At 44.8% G+C, this 15,661-nt stretch overlaps 1 protein-coding gene across 2 annotated transcripts in view; it reads left to right on the top strand.

Annotated features, from left to right (window-relative positions):
- Window positions 1–14,673, top strand: part of grhl1 (grainyhead-like transcription factor 1) — a 19,508-nt gene extending 4,835 nt beyond the window's left edge. For both annotated transcript variants that reach the window (XM_076299494.1, XM_076299493.1), the window contains exons 6-15: window positions 1–143; window positions 266–377; window positions 2,068–2,162; window positions 4,244–4,490; window positions 4,850–4,983; window positions 9,895–9,923; window positions 10,132–10,220; window positions 11,789–11,874; window positions 13,062–13,126; window positions 13,251–14,673. The exon at window positions 1–143 is cut by the window's left edge and continues 14 nt beyond it. In XM_076299494.1, the coding sequence (XP_076155609.1) occupies window positions 1–143; window positions 266–377; window positions 2,068–2,162; window positions 4,244–4,490; window positions 4,850–4,983; window positions 9,895–9,923; window positions 10,132–10,220; window positions 11,789–11,874; window positions 13,062–13,126; window positions 13,251–13,365 (1,115 nt within the window). In that variant the 3' untranslated portion in view covers window positions 13,366–14,673. The remainder of the gene's footprint in view (window positions 144–265; window positions 378–2,067; window positions 2,163–4,243; window positions 4,491–4,849; window positions 4,984–9,894; window positions 9,924–10,131; window positions 10,221–11,788; window positions 11,875–13,061; window positions 13,127–13,250) is intronic.
- The last annotated feature ends 988 nt before the right edge of the window (window positions 14,674–15,661 follow it).

Raw genomic sequence — 15,661 nt, 5'->3', positions numbered from 1 at the left:
ACACGCTTGAGGCTTCCAAGTCTCTGCGTCAGAAGTCAGGCGACGGCACAATGACCTACCTCAACAAGGGCCAGTTCTATCCCATCAGCCTCAGGGAGATCGACAACGGGAAAATGCTCCAGCACCCCATCAGCAAAGTGCGAGTGAGTGCCTTTAGCGTTTTCCACCGGACGGCATGGCCACACAGTGAATGTCTCATTTGTAGATGGGTTTGAAATGTGTAGGCTGCACTGTGTATGTGACTGTGGGATGTGTTGTGTTTCAGAGTGTAGTGATGGTGGTCTTTGGGGAGGACAAGTGCAGAGACGACCAGCTGAAACACTGGAAATACTGGCACTCCAGACAGCACACGGCCAAGCAAAGATGCATTGACATCGGTAAGGGCCAGACACCAGACTTTTAAAGTGTCAACAAGTAATGTCGGGCAACTAGCAAAAAAATGAAGCCAACTGAGCAAACTCATTTATCTCATTCATTACCATGAAATCCTGAGTGCAAATATGGGTAGGTCCATACAATGCTCCCACACAGCACACAATAGCTTCAGTTCATGCATGTGACGCTTTGCTTGTTGCCTGTCATTGAAATTAGGGCTCCCTGTTTTAAGAACATACCTAACTCAAAAGATCACCATAGTTCCCTAAATGCCATGTGGTAGACACCAGCTGGTAGTCCATTCACGTCGATTTACAAATATCAGCTTGTTTTTACTCATGACGTGGAACGGAAGCAAAGGGACAGTTCTGCACCATTTGCTGTTCTGTCCACCTGCAGTGTACAGTACACAGTCCCCCTTCCCCCATCCCAGCCCTCATCCGCACGGCACGGCATGGCACGGCACCGCCACATTCTGACTCTCATCTCAAATGAACTGGCTTCAGTTGAACTGAAAAATGCATGTTTGTTACAAAATACAGAAGCCATTTCCCATGTCCCTTCTTGACCATACATGAATAGAAAATAAGATAAGATAAGATAAGATAAACTTTATTGCCCCTCAAGGGGAAATTTGTCTTGGGCTGTAAAGTGCATTTACTGTGAACAACAATCACATACATGCAGGACAACAAACAAAAACATGCAGGACATGACCCTGATACAGGGAGAAAATAGCCCTTAAAATGTGTACCGTAAATGAAGAGTTTGGTTCCATTTTTAATAAATCATGTTATTTAATTGTGTATTTCAGGTAATATCTATAAAGTTGCAGTTTTGCTGTTTTGACTCAGTAAAGATTACAGTTACAGTGAAATTACCTGGAAAAACAAAATGTAAAAGAATGATTTATGAAAGTTCGTCGAAATGGAGGATATAGTGTTTTAGAACCAAACTCTTCAAATAGTATAATGTAGAAATGTTGTACATTATGAGTGGATGTGTTATGAGGGACAGACAGAAATTATTTGGTGGTTTGGATGGTTTGTTTATTGGTTTGCAGTTCGCAGGCATTTCTCACTGCTTGACCCTGTATAGGGAGAGTATGACCTGAAGTAATCAGTCCCTGCCTGTGTGCACAGTGTTCTGTGTGTGTGTATGTGTGTGTGTGTGTGAGAGAGAGAGAGAGAGAGAGAGAGAGAGAGTGTGTAAAGAGCTTAGCAACCTCTGACAGGGAAAAGTTAAGTTATTGCCTAGTGGCCTGTTGACCAAGGGGTACTATTACCATGTCACACAACTGGGGCTTTGTGAAAGTCAGACAGCGACAGTTTGTCTGTTCATTTCATACATCTATGACAATGCAAATGTCTCTATTTGGCCAAATCTGAGAGGAACCAGAAATTGCAGTATTGGCAGCCACTCCCACGCCATACTGGTTGTGTGGCGATACGGAAGGCCAGTTTTACCCGTTTAAAAAATGTGGTCTGAGAGGAGATGAAGTTTTGTGTCCATCATATTTTTACTGCTCGTTACACGCCTGTGGAACACTCCACTCTTCCATCTCCATCTGCTCGCACCTGGACATCTTTTCATCTGCTTGTTTCTCATTTCTGTCACCCATCTCTCTCTCTTTCTCTCTCTCTCCTTCTCTCTCTCTCTCTCTCCACTGTCTTCTCCCTCTGTGGTCCACAGCCGACTACAAGGAGAGTTTCAACACCATCAGCAACATCGAGGAGATCTCCTACAACGCCATTTCCTTCACCTGGGACATCAACGAGGAGGCAAAGGTAAGGCCTCAGGCCCACACACACACTGACTGGGTAGCCCCCTCTATCTGTCTCCTACTTCTCATCAATCAAAAAATATACAATAGGATGAAACAAAAGCGAAATGACGTCTGATTCGGGCATGATTGTGTTTTTGGATTGTATGACATGATGAAATGGAAGCGGTGTCTATATGATGTTGCTTTAATTTTCCTTCAGTAATTGCTCTGGTGAATGTAATGTCAGGTCAACTGTGACATAGTCTGGGTGTGCATGGGGTTAGCATTTGGGTTAGCATGTCCATCTGCTGAAAAGTTTGTCTCAGTCATACAGTAGTTGCTAGACCAGTGTTGAGGTGCTCTGAACACTGAACAAGGAAGCAAGATGCGTTTTGGTTTATCTTGGCTTTAATCTCTATATATGTGATGTGTATATAGATATATAGTGTGTGTGTCTGTGTGTGTGTTTGTCTGTGTGTATGTGTGTCTGTGTGCCATTTACACATTGTGTATGTGAGGGTCGAGGGAGAAATAGAGAAAGAGCAAGAGAGAGAGACAGAGAGAGAGTGTGTGTGTGTGCGTGTGTGTGTGTTTGTATGTGTGTGGTCTTTTCACACACTTATCACATTCTTCCATCACCACTCGCTACACCAGTACACAGTGGGAATCTTCTGCGTAAGACTCTCTCTGCATGGAAAGATAAAGAATGAGGAAACGTATGGGGAGGGAACCGGTTTGTGTTTCTTCAGGACTTAAAGGATGTTTTTTTTTCCGCTCACAAGTAAATCTTCACTCTTAGTATCAGATTAAGCGACTTCATGGCCTCTCTTGGTACATAAAGTTTATAGATGCATAACATGGCGCAGAATCCACTCACAAATACTCATCAACACTCTCTTGGTACATAAAGTTTAGGTATTACATGACACTAACATCAAAGGACATTCATCGTCCATTTATTTGTGCACTCTTGGCCCTCTGCTTTCTCCCATTTCCAGGATGTAGTTCGTTGGATAGCCCTGGAGTCATAGGATGTTCATCCGTGTATATGTATTTTTATTAGCTCTTGTTGTTTGTCTGTGCGTGAGGTCTGGTGTTAGGTGTCATGGAAAGAGAATGGGATGAGCGTGCAGGTGTCTCGATGAGCGTCGTTCAGGAGAGAACATTATTTTCAGGTGTTTCAACAGTGCCCCCTTGTGGCACCAGTTAAAAAGAAGTTCACTGTTCATTGTTTTGATATGAATGATATGATATGAATAACTTATGATGCTGTTATGCAAATCATATTTTAATATTTTGGACTTCCCTTCAGCAAAGGTTCTGCGTTTAATTTTCATATAGTTACAGCTGAGTGCTTAGGGAAGCTTTGCTGAAGCAAAGTCACCTATGTCTTTAGCACCCACTGGAGTACTTAGACTTCACCAGGGGAGGGAGTTCTAGGCCCACACTTATGCTTTGTTAGGTGACTGGGCTTGTAATGCAGTTTGGCCAGTCAGCGCCCCAAGTAATTAAACAAATCCATCTGAAGAGTTTTTACATGTGTGCATTTATGTTTCCTCATCAGTTTATATCAGATATTACTTTCAATCATATATGTATTTAGCTTATATACAGATATACTGTATACTAATAGTATTCTGATTCACAGTATTAGGAATTATCACATTATTAACTGATGCTTCAACTCACCACTGAGGTTTTGGTGTTACTGGGGTTAAACGTTTGCCCTGCCTTAACACATTTTAACAGATTGTAATGCATGTATTTGTTCTGTCATTTTGTGCCATTATCCAATATCTGAATATTATAAAAATCACAGAGATGCACTAAGGACTTTTTTGAGTAGAAAGCGGCATGTATGCTTTAACGTTATTGGTGGGCAGATAAATTATTTTCTCATTCAAGCTCGTACCTCTTTAAGTCTTCACAACATTTAGAGTATGCTGTGTCCTTACGTATGGAAACCCCTCAAGTCAGATTGTCTTGTCCCACTGCCTGACTCACCTCCCTCCCTCACTCCTCCCTCTCTCTCTTTTCTCCCATTCTCTCTCTGTTTCTCTCTCTCTCTCTTCCCCCTGTTTCATTCTCTCTATCCCTACACAGATCTTCATCTCGGTGAACTGCCTGAGCACAGACTTCTCCTCTCAGAAGGGTGTGAAGGGTCTGCCTCTCAACCTGCAGATCGACACCTACAGCTACAACAACCGCAGCAACAAGCCCATCCACCGTGCCTACTGCCAGATCAAGGTGTTCTGCGACAAGGGAGCAGAGAGGAAGATCCGTGACGAGGAACGTAAGCAGTCGCGTCGGAAGGGCAAGACCACAGATGTCAACACCAACCTGGGCAACTGTGAGTAGCCCAGCCATGACGAACTTGTTGACTGCATCATTGCCTGATTCTGCTCCCATGGTCATAGACTTTAACACTCTGCAATTTCTCTGCTGAGTATTCTCTTCTTTTAAATGCCTTAATATTTACCATCCTTAGTTATAATTACATTTCCATATGCAATTTCTTTCTTGGTTGTAATTATAACAATATGATTGTCCCACTAAAAATATGCTTATATTATTAGTCCATATTCAGTCATAACTCTTGACTCAATGGATGATCTCTACTGTGTCTTTATGAACAAATGGTTTAAAATTTGGGAAAACCAACCAATTGTTATCACTGACATATGTCTGTCTCTCTCTGTCTCACTGAAGATCACTCGGTGGATGTGAAGGTGCCACTGCTACACAAGCGGAGTGACATCACCACCTTCAAGGTGATGGTTGACCTGGAGACGCAGCCCGTCCTCTTCATCCCCGACATCCACTTCTCCAACTTCCAGCGCCATGTGAGTAGCCCGTGTCCCTCCCTCAGGGTACCACACGGTACATGAGCTGGTCGTGTGAGAGTAGCTTTTCATTCCTAGCTCACAAAAGCCCAAATTGTTTCTCGAAAAACAGTTGTTCCTCTGCGCTTCTGTAATGAACTATCTGGTGTGTCAACGGGAGAAGACGCGGCAGAACGTTGAAACGTTAGTCCTTTATGTTGGCACTTAAAAAAAAAAAAAAAAATTGTAAAAAAATAAAAAATAATAATAATAAATACATTTTTTTTTTTTAAATCTGACGTTTATACATCCGGTGTTGTTCCGGTAAAACTCCTCTCTCTTGCCCAAATTGCTTTTCTCGCTGAATCAATTACGTAGTGTCAGATAATGACCTTGTGATACTATTAATGAAATCAGAAAGGAAAACCTACAGTTGTAGTCACTGAATATGACTGGTAATCACTGCGGTAGAGGCAGATTAATGGTATTGGATGTGTTTATGTGTGGATTAGTGCTCTTGACACAAGTTATTCTTGGAAACTCAGTTCTATGGCACAGGGCAGTGCCCCTGATATCTGCAGCCTTGTCACACACAAGATGTTTGAATTGATGTGTGATTTGATATTTGCTGTTGCAAAGGTGAACTTAAGAAGTTGCATGGCTGTGAATGTAATGTAGAGCACACAATCCTTAGGCCCCCTGATAAGATAAGGAGCCATATGTGTGGAGTATGTATTGTACAGGACATGCTCGCACATACCCCTCCTGTCTGAGGCTCCACCCTGGCCTTGGAATTACAATGTCAAATACTCCCATGCTGCGGTGGGCCCTGTGGATATTTGCCTTGAATAGCGTTCCCACACTCTCGCTTTGGGGAGTCAAATAAGGAACATACTGTGTGTGTGTGTGTGTGTGTGTGTGTGTGTGTGTGGTGTGTTGTGTTGTGTGTGTGTGTGTGTGTGAGAGACTGAGAGAGCGAGAGAGAGAGAACTCTACAGCATTTATTAGGAGAACCCAGATGGATTGCCCAGGGAGGTCTCTGTTTCTCAGAATCCGATCATCTGTGGCCATGCATCATAAATCTGAATCTGAACGAGGAACATGCACAGTTTTCTCCTCCGAGTAACTCCGTCCTGTATGCTTTCCTTCTTATTATGACCGCCGCGCAGCGAAGCGTTTAGTCAGATTTTTTTTTTTTTTGTCTTTTTTTTTTCTTTTTCGCATGTCCAAATTTCCGTCAATGATTCCCGGGACAATGAAAGACCGGGGTAGACGAAACTTGGTGGGCATGTAACCCCATATGGATAGCATGGAACCATCGTTTTTCGTTTTGATCTGTAGCCCCCCCGCTGGACTGCACCCCCCGAAAGGAGGGTAGGGCAGACACAGTTTTCTGTGAATATCTCGAGAACCATTTTTTTTTTGTATGTTGATCTCAAGGGGCCATGTCAACCCATTCCATAACCACTCATTTCATGTATAGCGCCACCTAGTTAAACACAAAAAAGTAAAAATGAGGTGTTGTAATCACAGGTATCTGTGACCTAACATAGTCAAAACTGCACGAAATTGGAAGTGTAGGATCATTATGACACCCTCTGAATGCACGCCAAGTTTCGTGAAATTCCGTTCATGGGGGGCCACACAATAAATTAATTTCTGTTACTATACACCAACTGGCCTGTAGGTGGCCGGAGACAGTTTTCTGTGAATATCTCGAGAACCGTAGGGCCTAGGAGGTCCACCTTTTTCTGGTATGTTGGTCTTAAGGGGGCATGTCAACCCATCCCATTACCACTTATTTCATGTATAGCGCCACCTAGTTAAAAATAAATAAAAAGCAAAAAATTAGGTGTTTTTATCACAGTATCTCTGGCTGACACGGTCAAAACTGCACAAAATTGAAAGTGGATCATTATGACACCCTCCGAATGCATGCCAAGTTTTGTGAACTTTCGTTCATGGGGGGCCTTACAATAAAATAATTTATGTGTACATTTAGTGACTGTACACCAACAAGGATTCCCGCGACACTGAAAGACCGGGGTACACGAAACTTGGTGAGCATGTAACCCCATATGGATAGCATGGAACCGTAGTTTTTCGTTTAGATCTGTAGCCCCCCCGCTGTACTGGACCCCCCGAAAGGAGGGTCAATCAGACACAGTTTTCTGTGAATATCTTGAGAACCGTAGGGCCTAGGATGACCAATTTTTTCCGTATGTTTGCCTCCAGGGGTCATGTTAACCCATTCCATGTGCACACATGTGCATAAACAGATACACACGCACACACATACATTCACAGTAATCATACGTATGACACATACTCACACAGTAGACATATGTACGCATGCATGCACATGCACAAACACACATACGCAGGCAAACACACAAGCACGCACGCACACACACACACACACACACACACACACACACACCCACACACATAAACATAAATGTGTACACGCACACAATTCAAGAATTTCTTCTTTTTCAAGAATTATGAACAGGCAAGATGGGGGTGGGGTTGTATAAAATGAATTTTACATGTGAAATCTATGAACTAATCATGTTTTGGTACTTGTTGTCTAGCAGATACCAGTGAGAATTGAGTGTGGCTAATGCAATTTAGTGAGACAGTTAGAATCATATAGGCCTTTCAGCGTGATTTATTTTTGTGGAAAAAATGTGCTGGACTGGGCGGCGGTCATATTTTGTACCGCTCTGCGGTACATCTAGTTATATATCCTGCTCAGTCAGCATCTTATCAGAGTTTAGGCCTCTACATGAGAGGAGCCTCTTGTCTAATGCTGCGTTTGATCACTTTGTGGAGTTCTGTGGGAAGGACCTGAAATCCATAAATAATCATCAGCAGTCTCACTCTCCCCTGGGTGTCTGCTTCACAGCTCAACAGATAACTACTAGTGTGAGTTTTTAAACTGAACAGGGACATTTAAATGAAAACAATTAAAAGAAAACAATCACGCAAGTATAGGGGATGGTAAGTTTAACATGCCTTATTTCGTATATAGATTGTATTTTCTGTCTGTGAAAGAGATTATTTTATCATGAAACAATAGAACATAACACCGAAATGTCCTTTTGCCCTTTACTAATACATTAGTATGTGTCCATGAAATATTGAAGAGAGTGCATTCTTTCATGCACAGAAAGAAAATGGATGATTCATGCACTGAATTGACTGTTGTGCTTTCCAGTTTGTGGAGAAAAGGCTAAATGAACAAATGTAAAAAAGGCAAAATAAACTGATTTTGTAAATAAAAATTATTCTGTCCACAAAATATATTTCCTATGCCAACATATTTACTCTGGTGGCACACAAAACAGAAGGCACTATATTATGATCATTCCATGCAATCGAATGTTCCTTTTGTCAACTTAATGGTTTTGCCATATTAAAGTAAAGTTTTACTGAGCTTTGGTCCAATAAAGAAAGCAGTCCTTCCATGAAAGTTAGTGTAGAAAAATTTAGATGTTGCTGTTAAAGAGCAAAATTAGTTATGTCATAGAATATATTACTGAAAGTGTGATGAACATTTTAGTGCATACGTTTTGTGAGTTAGTCGGCAAATTACAGTAAGAAAGGAAAGAGTGCTGAAGCAGAAATTACTTTGATATATTATTAGTCCGAGAGGGCTCATTCAAGTTTCTGAAATAATTATAATAAAAAAACTATTATAACATAAAAACATTATCAATAACAACAACAACAGCATGTGACTTAGGCATGGTTTCAGAAATACAGTACTCTGGACTGTAGAGGCACATTAACTTATACCCTGCGACTGTGCCAAATGGTAGGAACAGGATGATCCTTTATTGGGCACGGAGTGTTAGGCTTAAACACGCATAGGTTTATGGCTGAGGTGAGGCGTTATCTGGCTGAACTCTGGTATCCTTGGGAAGGCATGCCAAGCACACTGAGCCTCAGACCACACACACACACATACACACATACACACACACACACTCTCCACACCACAACATGAGCATGAGTGACTCAGTAAGTGTCCACGTGCTCGGCTGTGGACACACTCTGGGTCAGCTTGACCCAAGCTATTTGGTCCACTCCTGTTTTTGTTTTTCCCTGAATGGCCTCAGCATTTCTTAAGTGACTGACTGACACAAAAGCTTGAGCCTGGAATGGAAAATGGAGTCCCCCTAGTCATATGTAAAACTTGCACCAACGTGTGTGTGTGTGTGTGTGTGTGTGTGTGTGTGTGTGTGTGTGTGTGTGTGTGTGTGTGTGTGTGTGTGTGTGTGTGTGTGTGTGTGTGTGTGTGTGTGTGTGTGTGTGTGTGTGTGTGCAGAACATGCAACGTGTTAGAGCGCATGACTCAGCGCTGCATCACCCCGGGGGAGTTTTGCCTCCCCCGCTCCTGATGTCACATGACCTCAACGAGAAAGAGGACAGCAGGGGCCTCAGACCAGGATCACTACTTCCTGCTAGGTGACCCTTAGCCTACTTGCGTGCGGCCCCCGTGCATTTTAGCTTGCCAGCCATCGGACATCTGATTTCGAATCTCAAAATAAACTGCGCAGTTGTTTGCTTTTGCAGCAGGTGCCAATGAGAAAACATTTATTTTTGTGCTGCACTCTGGGGGAAAACCTGTTGAACCACAGCAGTTCAGTCACCTCAGTAAGGTTAAAGGGCTCCTTGTATACGGGAATTGACATTTCTCAGTAACAATGAGTTCACGCACAGGACTGACATATCATTTCAATGTTTGACCATTTGATCAATATTATTGCTGGACTTTCCTCCCTCTCCAGCCTTTAGTCCAGATACCTCACTCTCTAACTCTCATATTGGAGTCATATATTTGACTCAAATCACTGAATTTCATGACTCTCAGACTCCTGTTAAACTCATGCCTTACCCTTTGCCTGTGTTTGTATTCCCCTGTAGCCCTTCTCATCTGAAGATGCAGAAGATAGGTAAGTTGACACACACACACACACACACACACACACACACACTATTTAGACCATTTAGACCATGTGTCCTCGTACACTGAGCGAGTTTCCTAGAAACAGGCATGTGTTTGTGTAGCAGTTAATGATGCTACAACGACTGCCTCCTTTCTCTGGGGACAGGCACTTTCTAAGACACTCTGCTCATGTGATGTCATATTTTCGCTCACAGCGCGGGGATGAAGAGGTTAGCCTATGGCAACGAGGATGAGTACGCAACGCCGGCCCATAAGATGCCCAGGATGGACGAACCTAAGAAAGGTATAGAAACAGTGTTGCACTGATGACCTCATAGTTGTTTATGTCATGATCCATTGCCTGTTTGCCCCACCTTAGGCTAGTGATATACTGGGAACGGGTGAGCGGGTGAGCAGGAAAGAGGGAGGGTGTGTGTGTGTGTGTGTGTGTGTGTGTGTGTGTGTGTGTGTGTGTGTGTGTGTGTGTGTGTGTGTGTGTGTGTGTGTGTGTGTGTGTGTGTGTGTGTGTGTGTGTGTGTGTGTGTGTGTGTGTGTGTGTGTGTGTGTGTGTGTGTGTGTGTGTGTGTGTGTGTGTGTGTGTGTGTGTGTGTGTGTGTGTGTGTGTGTGTGTGTGTGTGTGTGTCGCTCCGGCACGGCTGGCTGCTTGCACTGCACCATCCCCCAGACTACCTCGCGGGAGGAGACCTTTTGTGCTTCCTGGTATCCATGGCCACAGATTATAGCACGTGCAGCTCACCTACCTCCTCCCCCGGTCCCTTCAGTGCACATACACACACACACACACCCCTCCCCCCTCACTCAAAACAAACACATAGCTCATCTTCTCTTATATACTGCCTGACCTCTCCTTCACAGTACCACCTTGTATTCAGACTCAACACACTCAAGTTTCGTCCAACTTTCACCTAAAGTGATGACCAAGGGTTCCATATAAACCTTTACACCATCCCCCCACATACACATGCACTGCCACACAATCACAAAGACAAAGACAAACAAATGCCACACAAACACACAGACACACAGACACTGCCACAAACAAAAACAAGCACATACACACATACACACTCTCTCTCTCTCTCTTTCTCTCTCTCACTCACTCACTCACTCACTCACCCACTCACTCACTCACACAAACACACCAACTGAAACAATGAAAAGTGTTTGACAAAGACAGTGGCCATCCAGTCACAACAGGAAGTGCCAACAGCAGCCGGTGACATGAGGCCACGACTCCAGTCCACACCCTGCACCCCCCACCTCACCTCTCGTGAATATTTGCCTATTGGCTGTGGATCAGAGCTGCCTGGCGCCCGTGTTTGTCCGGGCTGCCTGCCAAAGGCAACAGCCCCCGGAGGCCTCCGCTGGGCCCTGGGCAGGCAGGCAGGGCAATGCAGGGGACCAGCAGCGTGTGTGTAATCTTTGGCCCTGGGTGACACGCTACCTTGCCTGTGCGCACCCCCCCCCAACCCCCATCCCTCTCGCGCATGTTAAGCGGCCGCTGCTTCTGCCTGAGCTGTTGGTGCAGTCAGGGACAGAAAGCAAGGCGACGAGGACTTGTGGTCCCGGTCCAGTCCCTCACCAGAGACAGAGAGAGGGAGAGGGAGAAAGAGAGAAAGAGAGAGATGTTGGGTTCTATGTGCTCAGAGTCAGGGATACTGGCGGCTTCTTCGAAGTGGTTCCTTAGAAAAAGAAGCCCACATAAAAGGCGCCATTTTGCACTAAAAAAGATGACATTTAAGGCTGAGGTTTACAGAATGTGATGTTTTTGTATTTGGTTTCATACTCTGAGTCTCACCACATCTCACCCACTCTCTCTCTCTCTCTCTCTCTCCTCTCTCTCCCCCTCAGTGCTGCTGTACGTGCGCAAAGAGACGGAGGAGGTGTTTGACGCCCTCATGCTGAAAACTCCCACACTCAAGGGCCTGGTGGAGGCCGTAAGTACTCGCCATAAACACAAACAGAACACAAACTTCGAGCAGACAGTATGTGACTGACTAAGAGACACAGTGCTGCCGAACGTGTCCAAAACAAGCACACACTCTAACTGAATTTAATCATTAAGGAAATTGGATCTGGAACTCCGGTGCTCCTTGTGATCATATTCTCAAGTGTTTTTGATTCGTTGAAATGTATTCCCTCCTGGTGGGGTGGACTAAGACACACAGATAGATGGAGAGAGTGAGAGAAAAGGAGAGAGAGAGAGAGAGAGGAAGAAAGAAAGACGAACGCCTAGGGGGGGCCTGTATTCTAAGTATGTGACATGGCCAGTCTGGGTGGCCTTGTTTTTGATGCTTGAGAGGAGCACAGCCTGCACTGCCAGGCAATTATGAGTGCAGTTCACCACAGACAGACCCAACACTTAGCCCTGATCCTAATTCAGCTCAGTATCTCCAAGACAGACGGAGAGAGAGAGAGAGAGAGAGAGAGAGAGAGAGAGAGAGAGAGAGAGAAAAAAGCACATGGACACGTGCCACTCTCAGAAAGAGAGAGAGGGAGAGGGAGCGAGATCGGAAGGAGGGAGAGAGACCTTCTATAATGCTGTTTTATGCAATATGGGGGGGGGGGGGGTCAAGCTCTGAGATGGGCAGGGGGGGCTCTTAGGGGCCTGGTCTTGTCCAGTCGGTGAATACAACAGCAGCCAGACCACAGCAGGGGAAAGCCGAAACCCAAAAAGAGCTCGGCATGGGTCCTTAACGGCCCCCCGAAAACAGCCCAAATTGGCTCTGACAGCACTGTCAACTAGCCTCCGGGGCAAGGGTGTGTTGATCGTTGACAGTTCCCAGGAAGAGTCCCACTCGCAGCCGGGGTAAAGACCTCCCGGGGGTGTTCCCATCCCAGCCTCCGCAGTGGGTGATAAACGCAGCGCTGACAAACCCAAGATCCCGCCCAGTGAAAGAATGGCAGGCATGGAGTGGCTATTTGTAGGGGAGTATGTGTCTACAGTATGGCACCAGAGACACATACATAGTAGTGCCAGGCCATAGGCAGTATCATGGTCATAGGCAGTATCATGCAGTTGATTTGTCTCAAGCTCTCAAATTGTAGGTTTTTTATTAACTAAAAGACTTGTGCTTGTTTTCAATACCTTCTGTTATAACAATTACTGTATGTGTTTTTCCAGATATCAGAGAAATATGAAGTTCCCTTTGAGAAGATGGGGAAAGTCTACAAGAAATGCAAAAAGGGGTACGCTGCTTCAACACATTGTGACGTCTCAATGCCCCAATCAGTTTCATTGTTCATTGTTTTAGTGCTCCAAGTCTGCGTAAAATTTGCATCTGATGAATCCTACCTGTGTCCAACTTTCCAGGATCCTGGTGAACATGGACGACAACATCATCAAACACTACTCGAATGAGGACACCTTCCAGATCGAGATGGAGGAGATCGGAGGGGTGTTCAAGCTCACGCTGACAGAAATCTAACGGCCGAACGCCTTCATGCGCTTCCTTCAGTATGGAGGCTGCTGGTTTACACATAGCGGGCCCCTCAGTGTGTCTGATGTATGATTCTGCACTGTCCTCTGCTGCCTGAGGAACTACATGGCTCTCAGGATTCCTTATTGATTCCCTTGTTTCTGAAGGGACCTAAGTCTTGTTTGAGCCTTTCTGAGGTGCGCTAATGCAAGTGGTCTCAAAGCTTTAACAAGGGCTACCACTGATGCAAAGAAATGGGAAACCGGAACTTTATGCTAGGGGTGGGGGGAGGGGTGTTGGGAGGCAATATTGGCTTTTGTAATATGGCAAATTGTCTGCAAGGAAAAGGGAGGGGGGGGAGGGTGTGTAACTGCTTTTAATGTCTAATGCCTGGATAAGCCCTATACTTTACTATTATTGTTCCCCTTTGAAAACTAGAGCACTGAAGATCTTTGTCTTTTTACGAGATGATTGCAAGTATAAATGAGGTTGGGAAAACACTGGTCAAGCTGTAAATAGGGGAGACAGAGCGTCCCTTTTGGCTCACTGTATTATATGCAACATGTGGCAGTATTTAGCATGTACCGTAAACTATTTCTCAGTGTATCTTAAGTTTCACCATTCTAGGTATGGATGTGTGTATATGTGCGTGTGTGTGTGTGTGTGTGTACATATATGTGTGTGTGTGTGTGTTGTGTTGGTGAGGCACAGGACAATATTTACATAATCAGTCGAGCAAATGACCAACATTATCTGTAAAAAGTATTAATATGCTAAATCTGTACCCTTCTATACCTCACCTTATCCCACATCCATTTAGTTCCGTCTAGTTCATTAGCACTAAGTGCAATATGTGTATTTCCAACACATCTACAATTAGATTAGTACTCAGATAAGTCCTGAGTCACTTTTGTAACACAATATTCTCCTTATCCAATGTTAAAAAGCCACAGTCTTTTAAATGCTGGTTTTTCCCCCAAGCCATTCTTCAGTTCCCGTTTTGTATGAAAGTACTTACTCAGCTGATGTGTATATATTTATTAATAAATAGGAAAGGGTTCTTTTACATGGTGTGTCAAAAATGTTTATTGTCATTATGAGATGTTGTTTGTTTTGTTTTGTTTGTTTTTTGTGTTTTTTATATGACATGAATCCTGCTGTATTTATGCCAAGATATTTTTAATATAAAGTTCCAGGGTGTTTAAGTGTCTTTTTCGGTCCTTTAAAAGGAGACTTCCCTATGTATCTCAGTTACCCACTGCATATCTAAACCACTCCTGAATAAAAGCAGCACTAGCTGTGTGTGTGTGTGTCATAGCCAATGTGATGTCTTTTGTGGTCAGCGTGTTGAGCTGTAGGAGTAGTCATCCTGGGAGCAGCGTGATGTTTCAGACGTAGACGTCCAGCAGCCCATCTGTCTGGCCAGAGGCCCAGAACCGCACAGACACACACACACAGGAAACAGGCTGACAGACAGGCAAACAGACGCAGACCACACCACACCACTGTCCTCAGATATCCCCAAAAGCCCCCCCCCCCTCCCGCGCACTCTCTCTGTCTTGCTTGCTCAGCACACGTTGCCAAACATCGACTCTGCTTCTCTGCTCTCTTCCTTCCTTCTGGATTATGAAGAGGCTCAGTTACTGACGGCCGTCTTTTTTTTCTGCATCTTCTCAATGGCGGCGACCAACCCAGCACCTATCGCACCCCGACCGGCTGTTTGAAACCATTCCCCAACCATGCGCTCGCCGTAACACCAATACCTCAACTCTCTGACAACCAACTGATAAGATAACAAGGCCCTGCAATGCTGACAAGCTGTCCACGCACTCCTCTGCCAGGTAACCCGTGGGGACGACCGGCGAAGGCAATCTGGCTTTTGGGGGCGTGGAGGGAGATGAGGCTGAGGGAGCCACAGGAGCCTGCATGCACCAGAGATAACAAAAAAAAAAGAGGAACGAGAAGAGCTGGTTAGTCTTTAACCATCCAGCTAAGCAAGCAGCTCTCAGTAGTGGGAAGAGAGGGAGGGAGAGTCAACCATCTGCTCACTATTTCCTCTGCCTGAGTCATCCAGACTCTCCTGTTTACTGCTCTTTACAGTCAAATTTCTCTGTCCCTCACTCTCCCTCCTACACTCCCCCCCCCCCCTCCCCCCCCCGCACACACACACACTCCTCTTCTTCGTAGGGCAGCCCGAGTCATCAGAATGTTACTCAGGCCAAAAGCAACCCGGCCCTGACTCACTTGCCGTGAGCCGTCAAGCTTGACATTCGGGCAAAGTGTCAGTCACTGAGAGTCTTCACAG

Source organism: Alosa pseudoharengus, unplaced genomic scaffold (genome assembly GCF_046254945.1).
Source record: "Alosa pseudoharengus isolate Yale_2024_CS ecotype anadromous, Long Island Sound unplaced genomic scaffold, YU_APseudo_1.1 YU_APseudo_1.1_scf_22, whole genome shotgun sequence".
In the NCBI taxonomy this organism is placed as follows: Eukaryota; Metazoa; Chordata; class Actinopteri; order Clupeiformes; family Clupeidae; genus Alosa; species Alosa pseudoharengus.
Note: the sequence above shows the minus strand (reverse complement) of the source record. Positions and strands in the feature narration are given on the sequence as shown.